The sequence below is a fragment of the Gordionus sp. m RMFG-2023 genome, chromosome 2 (assembly GCF_954871325.1).
Source record: "Gordionus sp. m RMFG-2023 chromosome 2, tfGorSpeb1-WG-v2, whole genome shotgun sequence".
Classification (NCBI taxonomy): domain Eukaryota; kingdom Metazoa; phylum Nematomorpha; class Gordioida; order Chordodea; family Parachordodidae; genus Gordionus; species Gordionus sp. m RMFG-2023.
The window spans coordinates 27,584,065-27,599,818 of record NC_088776.1 but is presented as its reverse complement, the minus strand read 5'-3'; the positions used below and the strand labels follow the sequence as shown (position 1 = coordinate 27,599,818).

The following is a 15,754-nucleotide window of genomic DNA, read 5'->3' as shown; positions in this document are numbered from 1 at the left end:
AAGTTCAATCCAATTCTAAATATTGAAATTTAATTTTTACAAAGATGATGGCATAATAAATATAAAAACCGGGTATAGCAGGACCGTATGGCGGTCCCGGCCAATCCTCCCTCTCAATTTTGGGATGTGATATTTCTTCAAGGTCGGGCTTTTTAGCGGCCGGGTAATGGGCTAATTCTATTGGTTCTTGTGGGTCTTGACCAGAGACGGAAGTAATAACTGGATGTGATGAATCTAATGGCAGGATATTCTTGTAAGAGGGATGTTGAGAACAGGAAGAAGGGGAAGATCGACGTGAGAAAGATACGGTGTCCTCCATATTCTCCACTTATGATTAATGAAGAAAAAAATAATATTATTTTATAATTTCCTTAGAAAATATGATATAAATTTATATTTTGTGTCAATACTATGAGTCGACTACAGCAAAAAGATTTTTCCACAAATGCATTTTCCCATGCATTCTCGCAAATGATTTACAGAGAAAACATTAATGGGCCTTAAATATATTATTAGGCGCCTAATTCTATATAGTTTCAGTGAAATTAAGAAAAAACATAATTATTAATCAATATTCTTGCCCAAATTTAGTACCAATGTTAGTAAGCAGTCTAAGCCTCAGTCCTTACCTAGATCTGATGAAACTAAGAAAAACATTTTTAAAAATTATTCTAACCTTAACTTAAATACGGCTTTAACTTGATTTAATAATCAGTAAAATTAAACAGACCTTAGAGTTGCCAGACATAAGTATCTCATTGATTATACAGACTGTTATCCACCAAGCCACTAGCTCGTTTCGCTGAAATTAAGCAAATATTTATTAATTGATATTAACCTAACCTAATATTGAATATAAACTAACCCTAGCAGGCAAAGCTTAAGGCCTTTGTGGTTGTTTGTGCGGTAATACACAATAATGATTTTGCTGTAACACATTCGTGGAAATAATTTTGCGAAATGTTCTTTGTAATATTTTCGCGGAAATGTTATTATGGTATACATTAGCTATAATATCTTTTGGCTAGGGATGTACCGATATTTCACCCATTTTAAACTATCGGTTATCGGCCAATATTATAAAATATGGCGTTTTTAACAAAAATAAAATGTTATCAAATTTTTAAAAATATTTGTATCTAAAATCATTTATTTTTATAATAAAACCGAAATCCATTTTTATGTTTATTTTTTTTAATAATAATTAATTAATAAACATTCTGCCATATTGTTAATTATTTTGCGCATTCTGTTTATAAAAGTGTGCGACAATCTCTTCAGAATCTGTTCTTAGGAAGCTGGTAATATTCAGTGTTGTTAAAATATCGCGCTACTTTTTTCAGTAGCGGTAGCTTAAGCGGGCTAATTTTTTTTAGAAAATAGAGATAGCTGTAGCTCGCTACTTTCAATTTTACATAATAAATACATTTAAAAATTATTAAAATATATTTTTTATTAAATCTAAAATTATAATCCTTTTATTTAATTTAATTTTGAAATTTAAGTTTATATTAAAAAATATACATTATAAATCTAGTTAGTTATAAATCTCGTTATTAAAAATGTGTGAGATTGTTGAAGATAGCAAAATTTCTTTGGAAAATGAGAAAAATATAGATTATCCTTTCCTAAAATTCAAATAATACTTGAATCTTGAAGAAAAAATTACTACTGAATATCGGTTTCGATGCAAGATGTGTCGCAAAATTTTATCCTCAAATCATAAGCAGCTTTAATTTTTTGAAAAACATTTAAAGGTAATATATTAAACAAATTTAATATCAATATGTAGGCTAATCCTTAATTTTTAAAATAAATTTAAATCAAAGACCAATCATTTTTTTTTTATATATTCATAAATTTTATCTAAATTATTTAAAACATTTTAAAATAGTTATTTCAATCATTTTTATGTACTTATCTCCTACATAATTTTTATTCTAAGTATTACTGTTAAAATTTTAGACTGTTCACACCTCAAATTATAAAGAGATTAAAAAATATCTCAAAAGTTTTGGGGTAATGGAGAAGATACACCCACTTCAAAATCAAATTTAATTCAAACAAAATTAAGCAATTTGGATTCGTCAACACCAGGTGTATCTTAAAAATTGGCTAAAAAAGTCATAATGAACTTTATAATAGATACTGTTCAATCATTATCCTTGGTGGATAATGGTTCTTTTATAAAGATGATAAACACTTTTTCTCCACGTACCAAGATATTTTGCCAGCAGACATTGATGGCAAGAATTTTGGATAGCTTTAAAGAAATGAAGGAATCTTTAATATAAGATGTCTCCTACATCTGTACAACAGCAGATTGCTGTGCGACAATAGAAGGTAAAAATGTTTATTTTCTGATTTATAATATATTCATATTTTTAGAGCTTATTTATGAGTGACCGCACATTGGATTGATCCAAAAAATCTAAAACGAAAATCTATAGCATTAGTCCTAAAAAGAATAATTGGCTGTCAGACTTATGACATTCTAGCAAATATTATTTCAGAAATCCATGTCTTACACAATTAAGAACAAGGTTTGTAAGATGATTACAGATAATGGGTCTGATTTCCTTAAGGATTTCAGGTTTTAAATTTATTATAATATGATATAAATATAGATTTGGTGAAGATAATAGCAATACTTGTAATATTCATGACAACGAAATGTTATTATTATTAAAGTGCAATATTAAATAAATTATGTATATATAAATATGTAACAAATTATAGTCATGTTTTTATACCAATATTTTATTTGTGGAAATAAAGTTACGTAAAAAATATTTTAAAAAAAAATCATAATAGCGTAAAAAGTAGCTAATAGCGCGCTCATTTGAAAACGATAGTGGTAGCGATAGCGTGCTATGTTTTTTTGTAAAATAGCGGTAGCGATAGCAAAGTAGCGTTTAACAACACTGGTGATAATGACAGTTACCATCGCTGCAGGCTGACCTCTGATAATTGGAAATTTTGGTATTTCTAAAAACTTCGATATATCAATGTTAAATATTATTTAAAAAATTTATTTCAAATTTCATAATATATTTGTTCATTACTTATTATGTATATAGATTAATGTTATTACTTATTATATAAAAGTAATTTAGCAATAAAAATATTTTATATACTTTTCGAATTGCAATTGAATAAACTATAACTGCATTATAATATATTTAAATTATATTAGTTAAGGTATAGTTAGATTATAGATGTTATACTAATAAAAAATATATTAAAAATTAAACCATTAGTATCTTTACAGAATACAAAATTAAATATGATATCGGATCGGATCGGTAATCAGCCGATATTAATTTAATATCGGGAATATCGGATCGGATCGGCCTCCAAAAATTTTGGCGTTAATACCTTTCGTGAAAAAATTTCGCATTAATGACATATCGTCGATCTAGAATTGGAGTGCTCCACTCGATATTTTCAAAATTTTTGAGTTAGAAGTGGATAATAACTTATTTAGTGCCAATATATATATATAAATAAAAACTAGATTAAAAAATATTAATTTTTGCCAAAGTTATAGCTCTATCAAAATTGATCAATAAGGTTTTCTTATATTTGATTTTAAACTTTAATGTTGATTTTCTCATTTTAAACATTTGCGCAAGTGGAGCACTCCAATTCTAGGCCGACGATATTATTTTAGTATATTCTTTTCATTATTCCTATAATGATATATATTTTTAAATGTTATCATAAATATTTTTAAATGTTATCATAAATATTTTAGTAAATAAATAGTAAAAATTTTAGAAATAATATAAAATATCACCCATGGCAATCATCCCTTTCTTCTTAGCCGGTATCATAAATCTTCCCTTATCTCTGTGATAGGTAAATCGTCCAGCTACACAATTATTTTAAATTAAAATTAAGGATATCAATCAATTATGATTTGCATATTTTTAGCCTAATACGGATTAATATTTATATAACATTGAATGAGTTTACATTAATAAAATTAATTACACTAATTTTAGCTGTAGGTTATAAAATAATAATCTTTTGAGATGAAATTTTAATAAAAATCAATAAAGTGACTAGTAATTATAAACAAGAGGTATATCAACATAAATTTTTGAAATTTACAGTAATTGGCTGCAAATGTTAATATTAGTATGATGACTCACGAGGTCTGTGAAAATGTGGCGACTTGGGAACTTTGATGGGGAGAGTGGTTCTAAGATAGCCTTGATCATTACCGGGATATAAATAGCTTATAGTGTAGATTTGAGCTACACCCCATTCATTGTTGGTATCATATTCGTAAACGCTATTGCTTTGATGGGGGTAATAACATAGCCCACCACCATATGGATTCTAATTATAAATGGAAAATCATATCATTCATTAAATAACTCACATTAAATCTAAAAAAATTTCAATGTTGACCATATCTGCTAGTTTTATTTTCTTTGCGAACAATTTATTTTAAAGTTTATTGGAAATTTCAAAATTGCTTTATCTTTAAAGATAACAAAAAATATAATTAAAAAAATATTTTTTATTTAAAATTATGTTAGCAGTCATAATATCGAGAAATTTTTGTACTCTGCTTCTATCAAGACTAGAATATGGAGTTGAACCACGGGAGAAAAAGCTAGTGTTGGCTGAATGACTGGCATCAAATGAATACTTTTTTGAACCATACATTAAATAGAAATGTAAATTAATAATTAATGTTGTAGTAACTGTAATTTATTATAGAAATTGATAAATTTAGATAAAAATAACTATACCCATTTTTTGGAATGTATATTTACATTTAAAAATAATTTTTATTTATTTAAATAAAGATCAAGGAGATTAATTTATCGATATATTTGATTTTTCAAATTAAAATTTAATTAAACATCTAATTCACTAAAAAAACTGTCTGGGATAGCACATTTTTAATAAATATTTAGGACCCACTTTTTGTGAGAATTTTTTTGTCAACTTAATAAACATCAAGATTAATTATCAGTCAAGATCTGAAAAAATTTTGGATGGGCCGAGGAAAAAATTAATAGGTCTGGCCGGCAAAAAAGCAATGAGGCATGGTGCGCTTAATAGAGAATAAAAAAAAATTCTAAAACCTAATTTGTTAAAGTAATATATTTTATTTTGCTTATAATTTTAATTGTTAAATGACTTGCTACTATGATCATTCATTCATAAATACGATTTACTTTTCCTAATTGTGTTTATTGCTTAATAAGAAAATCATGAAACCGAAATTCTCATCATTATTGGTTATTTTTTCATAGGATATTTATCTGGATTTTAAAAAATCCGGCCTGCAATTTTAGTAAAAGATTAAAACCGGGCCAGGAAAAATTTGAATGAGCCGCAAAACTAAATCCCAACCTGGCTGGGTCTCAAATTTCCCATTTGTAGGCCTATAGTCACTATATTATCCACAAGCATTATATAATAATTTATTATAAAATAAATTTTTTAAAAAAAAGTATTAATTTATAAGGGTTTGAAATATTGATTTTTGGATAAAATTTGTAATAAAATTCAAAAGGGAAGAGGGGGGGGGGGGTTATAATTATCAAAAGTTTCAAAATCGTGTAAGGAAGCCATAAGAATAAACAAATAAATATTTATATTATTAAAACAAATTATCAGATAATTGTTTATTTGTAGTCGAACAAAAGCAATAATTTACTATTTATCAGAGTTGTTAAAGGATCTAGATACAAGTATCTAGATCCTGTATCTAGATATAAAAATGTGGTATCTGTATCTAGATAGATTTGTGATTAAAATATCTGTATCTAGTAACAACTCTGCTATTTATATTCATTACTATTCAAATTATTTAAAAAGAATGGAAGATTCGATTTGCTCTTGATTAGGTCTAGGTGTGTTTAATAAATAATAAATTTATGAAAATATTTTTACGGTGTTGTCTTTAGGAAAGGCGCAATAAGAATGCCATATATCAGTGCCTATAAAAAATAATTATAACCATTTTTATATAAATCAAAATTTTCTAATTTGAGAATTCAGGGAACAAATTCCTTATAATAGGAGAAGAGAATAAGTAAGGAAGAAGTTACTTAAGAGGTTAGACTAATGACGAATTATGAAAAATTAAATTAATTCATATTCAAATTCGATTCGGAATTTGTGAATATAATAAAAGTAATCGTAAGAGTCAAAATATGAAATTGAATTATTTGTAGGAGAATTCGACATAGAATTGAGCGTTGGATAAATAACATAAATCGGCGAATAATTTAATGAAGTATTCAAATTAAATAAGAAAATAAAGTAATAAAACTAGGACGAGAGTTATAATAGGAGTATTCATAGAAGAACGACTCGAATATTGAAATTTTGGATTGGAAAAAGGGGAAAGAAAGTAAGAGATGAAGAGAGAAAATAAATTAAAGGAAAAGATGAGAGGAGGGTAAAGGAAAATGGAATAGGAAGGGAGAAAAGGGGAACGGAAGAGTAGAGCAGAAATAAGGGTTGATAAGATAGGAATGAAAACAGAGAACATGAAAGGTAGAAAAATAGAGGTCGTGAAGCAAAATACGAATTTTAATTATATTTTATCTATCATAAATTTTAAATCTTCTTATTTAGTTACAATTATTTAAAATTTAAGTTATATTTTCACTGGCATAATATTTTATATGATTCATTAGTAATATTTTCACTATTTAGTAATTAAAAATTATTAATCATTAATTACATCTTCATCTTTATTATAAATTATATTTAAGTAATACTATTTAATAATCTACACCTAAATTGGGAATAATAAAATTTTGTAATTAAAACGGCATAAGAATTAAATATACACTATTGTAATACAAGCACACATAAACAAATTTTACAATTGTCACAATAAGAATTAATAGAAATAAGAAAATATTAATAAAATTTATATATTATTGTAACTTTAATTGAAGTTAAACAGGATATAGACATAATTGTAACAGTAATCACACATATAAAACATATATAATAGTACAACAACATATAAACATGATAGATAATTATAACATGAATTAACGGTACACGTTTATAAAATTAATCACATACAAAAAAGGAAAAAGAAACGTTAGAGATAGTAAAGGAGGAGAGGAATAGAATAGATGGCCACGGAGGAGTAATGGATTTGGTAGTCGAAATTGTATGAAAGATAAAAGGAATCCTAGCATTGGTGTACGAGTACATGATATGAAGAGTATTGAAAAATTAACATGGTGAAGAGTGATTAAAAACTTGGATTTTGGTACTAGGGAATTCAATACTGAGATAGTAGAAGGAGAGATTAGAGGAGCTGATGAAATTAACACAAAGGTTTCGCAAGCTATAGATGATGGGGTAATGAGAGGAACAAACATAGAAGGAAAAATAGCACAAGATAGGAGGAAATCCAGATAAAGATGGGAGATGTCAAATATGGAAATATGTGAGGTGACGATTAGAAAAAGAGGAAAAAAAAGACACATTCATTCAATGATTATTTTTTTCTGATTTTTAATTTGAATATATTATTTTGTTTTTGGAAATATGGAATAGAAAATTATACATTAGGGTCAGATAATAAAATAGATTGATATATATTAGAGATCTGCAAAGTTAAGCCCGGCCCACACGGGCTTTGGGCCGGGCCTAATTCTATTTAAAATAATCGGGTTTGGGCCGGGCCTAATATTTTTTAAAAAAATTCGGATTGGGTCGGGTTGGACCTTGGAAATTTTTTTAAATATATCTTTATCAATTTTATATTGAATTTTTTATGTAAAATAAAAATATTTGATTTTATTTATTGAAACCAAACGACATATAACATATGTCTTTTATTTTTAGTAATAATAAAAATTAATTTTTATATTAAATTTTTTTTTAAATATTTCGGGTTCAGGCCGGCAAAACTTTTTTAAAAAGAATTCAGGTTCGGGCCTGGCTGGCAAAACTTTTTAATAAAAATTTCGGGCCGGGCTTGAAAAATTAGGCCCGATGCAGATCACTAATATATATTGTTTTTATGGATATAGGAAATAATAATATAAATAAAATATTGAGGATGTTCATAACTATAAGATCTAACTTCTCCTTTGTTAGAAAAGCGTATGGGAAGCCGTAACCACCTTGCCCTCTTGGGGCAAAATGAATGATTATCATAGATAGGTATTTTAGATCTTTTCTCCAGTCACTGTGATATGAAAAGGTTTACCAAGATAGATAGATATTACACAAAAATACTGTCGACACTGACTCATCATATGGATACTGTTTTCGGCTCTGCAAGGTTATCTTCTGAAAGAGGAACTGATCCTATGGTAGGCTATTACTATGCCATTTTTAGTAATATAGATCTTATGTCTCAGACCTGTTATTGGTTAAAAGATCTGAAATACCTAGATGGAAATATATGAGGTGAGGTTTGGAGGAAAAAGGACCGTCGAAAAGGAAATTGAACACGCATTCATTCACTATTATTATTTTTAGATGTAATTTGCATGCATTCTTTTTTTTACTTAGAAATTATTATCGTAAAAATATGGAATAAAAATATTTAGTAAATATTTTGCTAACCAATTTCAAGATGAAATCATGGTGCTATATGACAAAAAACAAGGGAATCAAGCACTAAAAGGTTCAACTAGTTCAAGCATGGGGGTGTGCGGCACAACAATAAAAGAGGTAATGATATTGATGAAAGTGGTAAGAGTAAAGACAGAAATATGGTAGCATAATAGGTCAAATTATGGTATAAATGAAATTTAACAATTAATTTGATGAATAAATCTTTAAATTAAAATATTCATTTTATAAATATATATGATATAGAGATATTACAATGGAAATAATAATAATTTTTTTTACCTAATAAATATACATCTTCCGCTTCTTTGAAGGGTTGATCACAAATTATACATCGACCGCATTCGGGGTGGAAAAATTTATCACCAGCCTTTATTATATATTATCAAATATAAAAATCATTGATATTTTCACAAAATAGTAAATTAATAATATAATGATCTAGCCACCACAGATTCATAAGCACATCGCTTTTTCCAAAGGTATAAGAATTTTTTTAAAATTATAATTCTCCTTATTCTTTCTCTGATATATTATTTTCCCCTTATTTCTATGATCTCATCATTTGTAAATCAAAATACTAAAAAAAATTACAAATAAATCTGCAAACTAAATAAAAATTGAATCCATATCAAATCAAAGAATCTTATTATTCAAAGTCAATTAAGATTTCATGTGCCATAACTAGACGTGTGCGCCAACGATCGGCTGGCGGCGGCGTACCGATTTAGATGCTGACACGAAAATCGGCGGAGGCGCTAAATATTTTTCTCATGTATAATATTTTATTTAGATTTATAGGACATAATGATAATATTTTAGAGTTCAGAATGAGGCCAATACACGCTCGCTGGGTGTAATCGTAGCGGGAATACAAAGGAGCTTTCAAGTTAATAGAAAGTTTAGGAAGATACAATGCTTATCTTCCAAAAATCAGACATCTTTTATTCTAAATTATAAGGCGAAAATAATTAAATATTCTTTTTCTAGACTAGTTAAATAGTCTTGTTGTTCCAGATTCTTTTGATAAGTTCTTGGTAGCTTTAAGAAAATAGAATTCTGAAGCAACTTTCGCGGTTTCACATTCGGTTAATTAGTCCATATAAGGCAAAAGAGAAGTAGCGTACATAAAATTACACCGGATAAATATTTTTTCCGTTAAATATTTATTCAGTATGTTCAATGAATAAAAAACTAATAAAATACTACCTGAAGACCGGTTATTATCTATGGTCAAATTTGTTAAGCATATTTTATTTAAGGGATGCGATGGGAGGACATATTCTTTTACGATTACATTATTTTTAATTTCACTATGAAATAATAAGGATAAATTTATAGTACATCCTTTATGGGCGGATAAAAATTTAAATTATTTTGAAGGTTCTAAGAAAATTTAAAAGTTCATACACCAAGTCCCAATCAGAGTTAAATAATTTGAAATCCGGTTTCTCCTAATAGAATATTCATAGGATTTTTGTTATTGCCACTCACACTTTCTAACATTATTAAAATACTATACCAACGTGTAGGCACCTTGAATTCTAAGGTTTTATATTATTCTCATATGAGTTTTGATTTGCACTATCATCATCAAGCGATCTTCGTAAAATAGATCCCCAAATCTAAAAATATCGATTATATTTTCAAAATCCGCTGTTTTTAATCTTAGGCAACTAAAATTTCTTTCACTTTTTTAATGAGATTTTCTATTCTATGTCACTAGATTATGCATTCTATGCTCCAAACAAAAATGAATAATATTTATTCATTTTAAAAATTATAATCGCATTTTTTAATAATTTTAAATATATTTTTCTTCTAATTATAATTCATAGATAATATATATATTATTTTTAATAATAATAAATATATATCACACCGCCACGCGGCCGAATTTTTACATCGGTGGCGGCGTATTGAGAGCTGATATTTTTGGGATACGGCATCGGTGTGGTCAAAAATACCAGGAACAGCGTATTAGTGAGATGGCGCACAGGTCTAGCCATAACCCTTCTTAATGTTTTGATAAGGTGCATAGATGAAGATGACATTTCTACGGTGCATATTTTCGACCTTTTTGATATTACAGTTTAAACCATATTTTAAATTAGTCTAAAAGATTTATAATTTGGTAAACTATAGATGGAATGTATGATTAAAATCCTTAATTCTGTTCAACATCATCTATGCGACCAGGGCCGTAGCCAGAACATTCCCGCTGGGAGGCAGCTGCTAACTTGGGGGGGGGGGCACTATTTTTTTAAAATAAAACAAATAATTAAACATTCATATAAATTTTTTGCTATTTTTATAAAAAATTTGTAAATGTAATTGGATACAAAATAATACTATAATATGAATATACAAAACAATACTATAAAATGATTCGATTTTTATTTTAAAATAAATAAATTAAAAAATAAATTATGTATTATTCTTTTTTCGTAAGCCATTAACTAAATTTTGTTTACACTGATCTTTCATTTATTCCCTATGGCTCGATAGAACTCTTTAGTCTAGAGAATGAGGCCTTTCAAGAATCCGTTGATAATGATGATGGCGCTGAGTAGCATTTATACAATTCTTTAAATGCAAGATGATATTTTTTATACATAATATTTAGGATATTTTGAAAATTATGTATTTCTTTAACTTCTGCAGCTAATATCCTTTTGCTATTTTTATTTCACTATGCGTTTCCATATTTAAGTTTAATATGATTCTAATGGGCCCATTTTATCTGATATAAAATAATCATGGTCAATGGGGGGGGCAGTATTAAAACATTATAGAAGATATAAATATCTTGTGTAAATCTATCTAAAAAACGATCAACAAAGTAATAATGATTTCATAATAATTCTTTTTTAAAAAACTCCAATTAGAGTATTTTTCACAATCAAATTGTAATTTGGTCTCAACTATAAAATCTTGAAAATTTGTAGGCGTTTCTTTACCTTTGATGATTTTTGGGGGATAATATTAAATTTTGAATGTTATTCAGCCTTAATTATAATCAAATCAAAACAATTATCGCTTCTTTTATTTTTTTAATATATTGATCGTGAAATCAATGCAAGTTTAGCATTTATTAGATTATACCGACTGTAGATACTTATTTAGTGGATTTATTATTATTAATATCTCATAAATTATAATGGATAATATAACGTAATTTATATTAACGCATTGAGATGAAAAAACGAGAGGCTTCGACTGGATCATGAGTGAAAACCTCTGAGCTAAGAGTTCTATTAGAAAAGTAAAATAATACTTCACCAATAGCTTCAAAATTCTCATAAATGATGCGAGATGTTTCTAAATGACCAGTCCACCTCTGGTCTAAAAGTCTCTTAAGAGTATGGCCTGTATATTTACAGGATACGTTAAAACGCCAAAAAAAATAATACAATGCATTGAATAAATTTAAAAAAATTAGAAATGATAACAATATTATTATACCAATTTTGAACCACAAGATGCAACTTGTGGTTGTAGCAATGTGGGAATTTTTTTATTAATTTTTTTTAAAGTAGGGTTTGCACTCCTCCATTTCGGCCAGACATGACGTTTGCACCATCATATGTCTGGCATATTATATTCGTTAAATTAATATTTAACTCATTAAGTTGCTTTATGCAAAGTAATAACTTCAGCAGAAAAAAATTGTAAATTATATTCCTATTAAATTTTGTTAGATTTCTCCATAAAAAATATAACAAATAATTATATCTTTTGCCTCATCAGTCTTAAGACAAAAAAGGTATCACTTTTGTTATATTTATCTAAGATATTTCAAGCACCATATCTGCCATATAGATATTACTTCGTTTTGAATCTGGGGTGATGTATATTGGGTATTTATGGATATTAATTTCATAATTTTATTTAATTCAAGATCTTTTTGGATGGTTTATGAAAACATTGTTATAAATAGTCCAGAATATTAAATTATGTTTTCATCTTTTGCTGCATCCGTAATTAATATAGAACCAGTCCCATGAAAAGGTAGCATATGCTAAGAAATGCATCAAATCAAATATTGATTTAAGATGATAAGGATTACAGTTAATTCGTTGGCTTATCAGAATTGTTGTTATCTCAGTATCCTTATTTATATTAAGATTTTCATCATGCCAAATTGTTATTGAATTTAAATGAGCTTTCATGTTTTAGCAGTCCATTTTTTTTAAATTTGGAGGGCCAGGGAAATTATTTTTTTGGGGGGGGCCCAATTTTTCTTAAAACGTATTACTATATAATAGCAATAATATAATGAATAAAAATAGATATAATTAAATTAAATTAATCATTAAAATATATGATAAATATGTAACTCTATTGAAAATTATCACCATACGATGCTAAAATATCATTTTTGTTAGTGATACTAAAATTGGGTTATATCAACCTTTGTCTTTATAAATTCAGATATGTAATGAATTAATAAGATTCTGGCAGATATTCTGGAATATCGATTTCAATATAAACGATTGTTCAGAGAATCCCTTGTTCTACATCGCTGCTTTCTAAGTTTTATGTTTTCAATAGGATTAAAATCTGGAGAATGGTAATAGGTGAATATCATGATCCTTGTAAGGTTTTGCAAATGCAGCATAACAAGACATGGAAGATATAATTTCATAGTAATGGGATAAGTACTTCGTTGAGGATAGTGATATTAGTATATTATTATTCATAAAGAAAATACATCCAAGGTTTATGCAATCATTCCACTCGTACCATAATTTATACTATCTGAAAACTTATGTGTGGAGTCTTATCCTATTTCGCAGGCCTAAATCTTATACCAAATTTTGATTATCGTTGAATATGATGTCCTCCCATGGCTCCTTTTTCAATTTACGTACCTTAAAGCTAACTATTTCCCAAATTTCAAATGATTTTTTCTCTTATGAAGAGAATATCTTATTGAATATAATATATGTTGATAAGCTGATATGGAAACTCGTCACTCAATTAAAGGAATCTCAAATTTTCAAATTTTTTTTCTAGTCTCAATTATATATTTCAGAGACCTGCAGAGGTATCATTTGCATGGTCTAGTCTGGCTTTTTTTAAAAATTATATTACATTTTTAAAATATTTTATAGCTAATAATTGCGATTTAAAATATTAGGTTTTAAAATATACACCCCACCCTGGCTTATGTATTTTTTTTAAAAAATTTGAGGCCTGGTCAGGTATTTTGAAAATATTGTCTTTTAAAAGTTATAAGTGTTGTCTCGCAACATTATTTCTCATATTAAATTAACTTGATGTAAAGTTATATTTCAATATAATTATATCCAGATATTTTTGGTTTTATAATTGTTTAAAAATTACCAGTGTACAGCAAAAATAAAAATTTTTACAAATAGTTTGAGGATACATTAATTAAAATTATTATTGTTATAATTAATCTAATAATAGAAAATTCTTAAAATGAAACTAATAACCTGCAACAATTGGCCCTTTATAATTTCATGACATGATTCACATTTCAGAGAATCTAGAGGTCCGATAATAGTTCCGTCGGCACTGATAAGCTTATTATTGATGCTGTCGCCGCTCAAATTATTTGTCTTCTTTGACTGAGAGCAAGGAACTTGTGAGTAAGGTGATTCATTCATCAGAGTAACCAAATTACTATGTATATGAGTTAATATTTTTATTATATTATACATATGGAATAAAAATCAAGAATTTGAATTAGCAGAATTATAAAATGATATAAGTACTTTTTCAGGTGCGAAAAAAAATGCTGATAAATTTTTGTTTTAGGAAAAGGTTAATTTTAATCTATATGGTTTAAAAAAGTGGTATCGTATGAATGGTGCCACTTCATCCCAGCCATACCAGGAGGCGTAGCATTTTTATAAAAAAAAGAAGAAATTAATTAAAGGGGAATGTTGCATTAATTGCACCACCACCTTAATTTATCTATTTAATCATATAAATTAATCTTTATAATTTTAAAAACATAAATATTATCTTTTATTATTTAACCTGGATAAATATCATATTGGATTAATTCCTGTTTCAATTACAGATAATATATAACTTGTGTAGTAAATTTGAAAGATTAAAAATATATTTAATTTTAATATTGTTCTATTGAAGATGATCTATTCTCATGCCTAAAAGGGCTAAAATGGGATAACCAAAACCAGATAATTTTATATTTAGCAGCAATTGCACATCAGATATTAAGCGAGGGTTTAATTTTAATGATTTCTTAAAGGTTATTATTATCTTGTTCCACATCCCTATATAATATTTAGATGTATTAAAACTTTCAAATGGATAGGATACAAACAAGCCAAGAGTGTCGAACCATTATATATAATATAATGAAAGGTTTGGTTTAATTCCAGTTATTTTTAAATAAATTTATATAGGGTTTTTTTTCAGTTGTTCCTGGCACAAAAAAAGAAAATATGTTAAATTTCATAATTTTATTATTTATAATCAACAATAAAAAATAACAAATTAAGTAACATAACCACATAATTTTGTACTATTAATTTTTTAAATTATTTGAGTATATCTAGACCTGTGCGCTGATGAAGCTATCGGCGGCCGGCGTCAGTTTCGAAATTCTAATAGGCGGCCAACGACGTGTCGATTTTTAGTTGCCTAAAGACGCACCGTTATAAAATTTTTATGACATATATTTTTTTAATTACTAATCAATCTTTTTAAGAAAAATAAAATTAAAATTTAGGCATTTTTAGAATTTTATTGAAGAGAAAACTCATTATAAATTCAAAAATAGATTTTGTAATTTTATAATTATCATGTATAAAAATAATTTTATTTAATTTTACGACATAATGCAGGGGTATAAAAAACTTTCACTAAGTGTGCTAAATGCCGTGACATAATTTTTATTTAGCTAGCGTGGAAAGATTAGGAAGCTCGTTCCTTTTTTCTCTCCAGAAATTTAGAACATCTCTTGTGAATGGTGTTTTCCGAGAAGAATATGGCACTTTTGTTCTAAGTCACTTAAAGTGGAATCATAATTTGTACTTGTTGAATGTTTAGTTGCTTGCTAATTTTGTCAAATAATTTGAATTAATTTCCTAATTCCCGCTATATTTACTACCCGAATATCATCGCACTACGTTTAAGATGTTATAATATTCTGACGCGGAGTAATTTTGTT

The 15,754-nt window shown here is 27.2% G+C and overlaps 1 protein-coding gene across 2 annotated transcripts in view; it reads right to left on the bottom strand.

Annotated features, from left to right (window-relative positions):
- Positions 1-15,754, bottom strand: part of LOC135923181 (actin-binding LIM protein 1-like) — a 69,566-nt gene that overhangs the window by 17,012 nt on the left and 36,800 nt on the right. For both annotated transcript variants that reach the window (XM_065457789.1, XM_065457788.1), the window contains exons 5-11: positions 14,046-14,235; positions 8,866-8,953; positions 5,920-5,966; positions 4,579-4,662; positions 4,158-4,347; positions 3,800-3,874; positions 70-327 (exon numbers count right to left, since the gene is read on the bottom strand). In XM_065457789.1, coding sequence (XP_065313861.1) covers positions 70-327; positions 3,800-3,874; positions 4,158-4,347; positions 4,579-4,662; positions 5,920-5,966; positions 8,866-8,953; positions 14,046-14,235 — 932 coding nt within the window. The remainder of the gene's footprint in view (positions 1-69; positions 328-3,799; positions 3,875-4,157; positions 4,348-4,578; positions 4,663-5,919; positions 5,967-8,865; positions 8,954-14,045; positions 14,236-15,754) is intronic.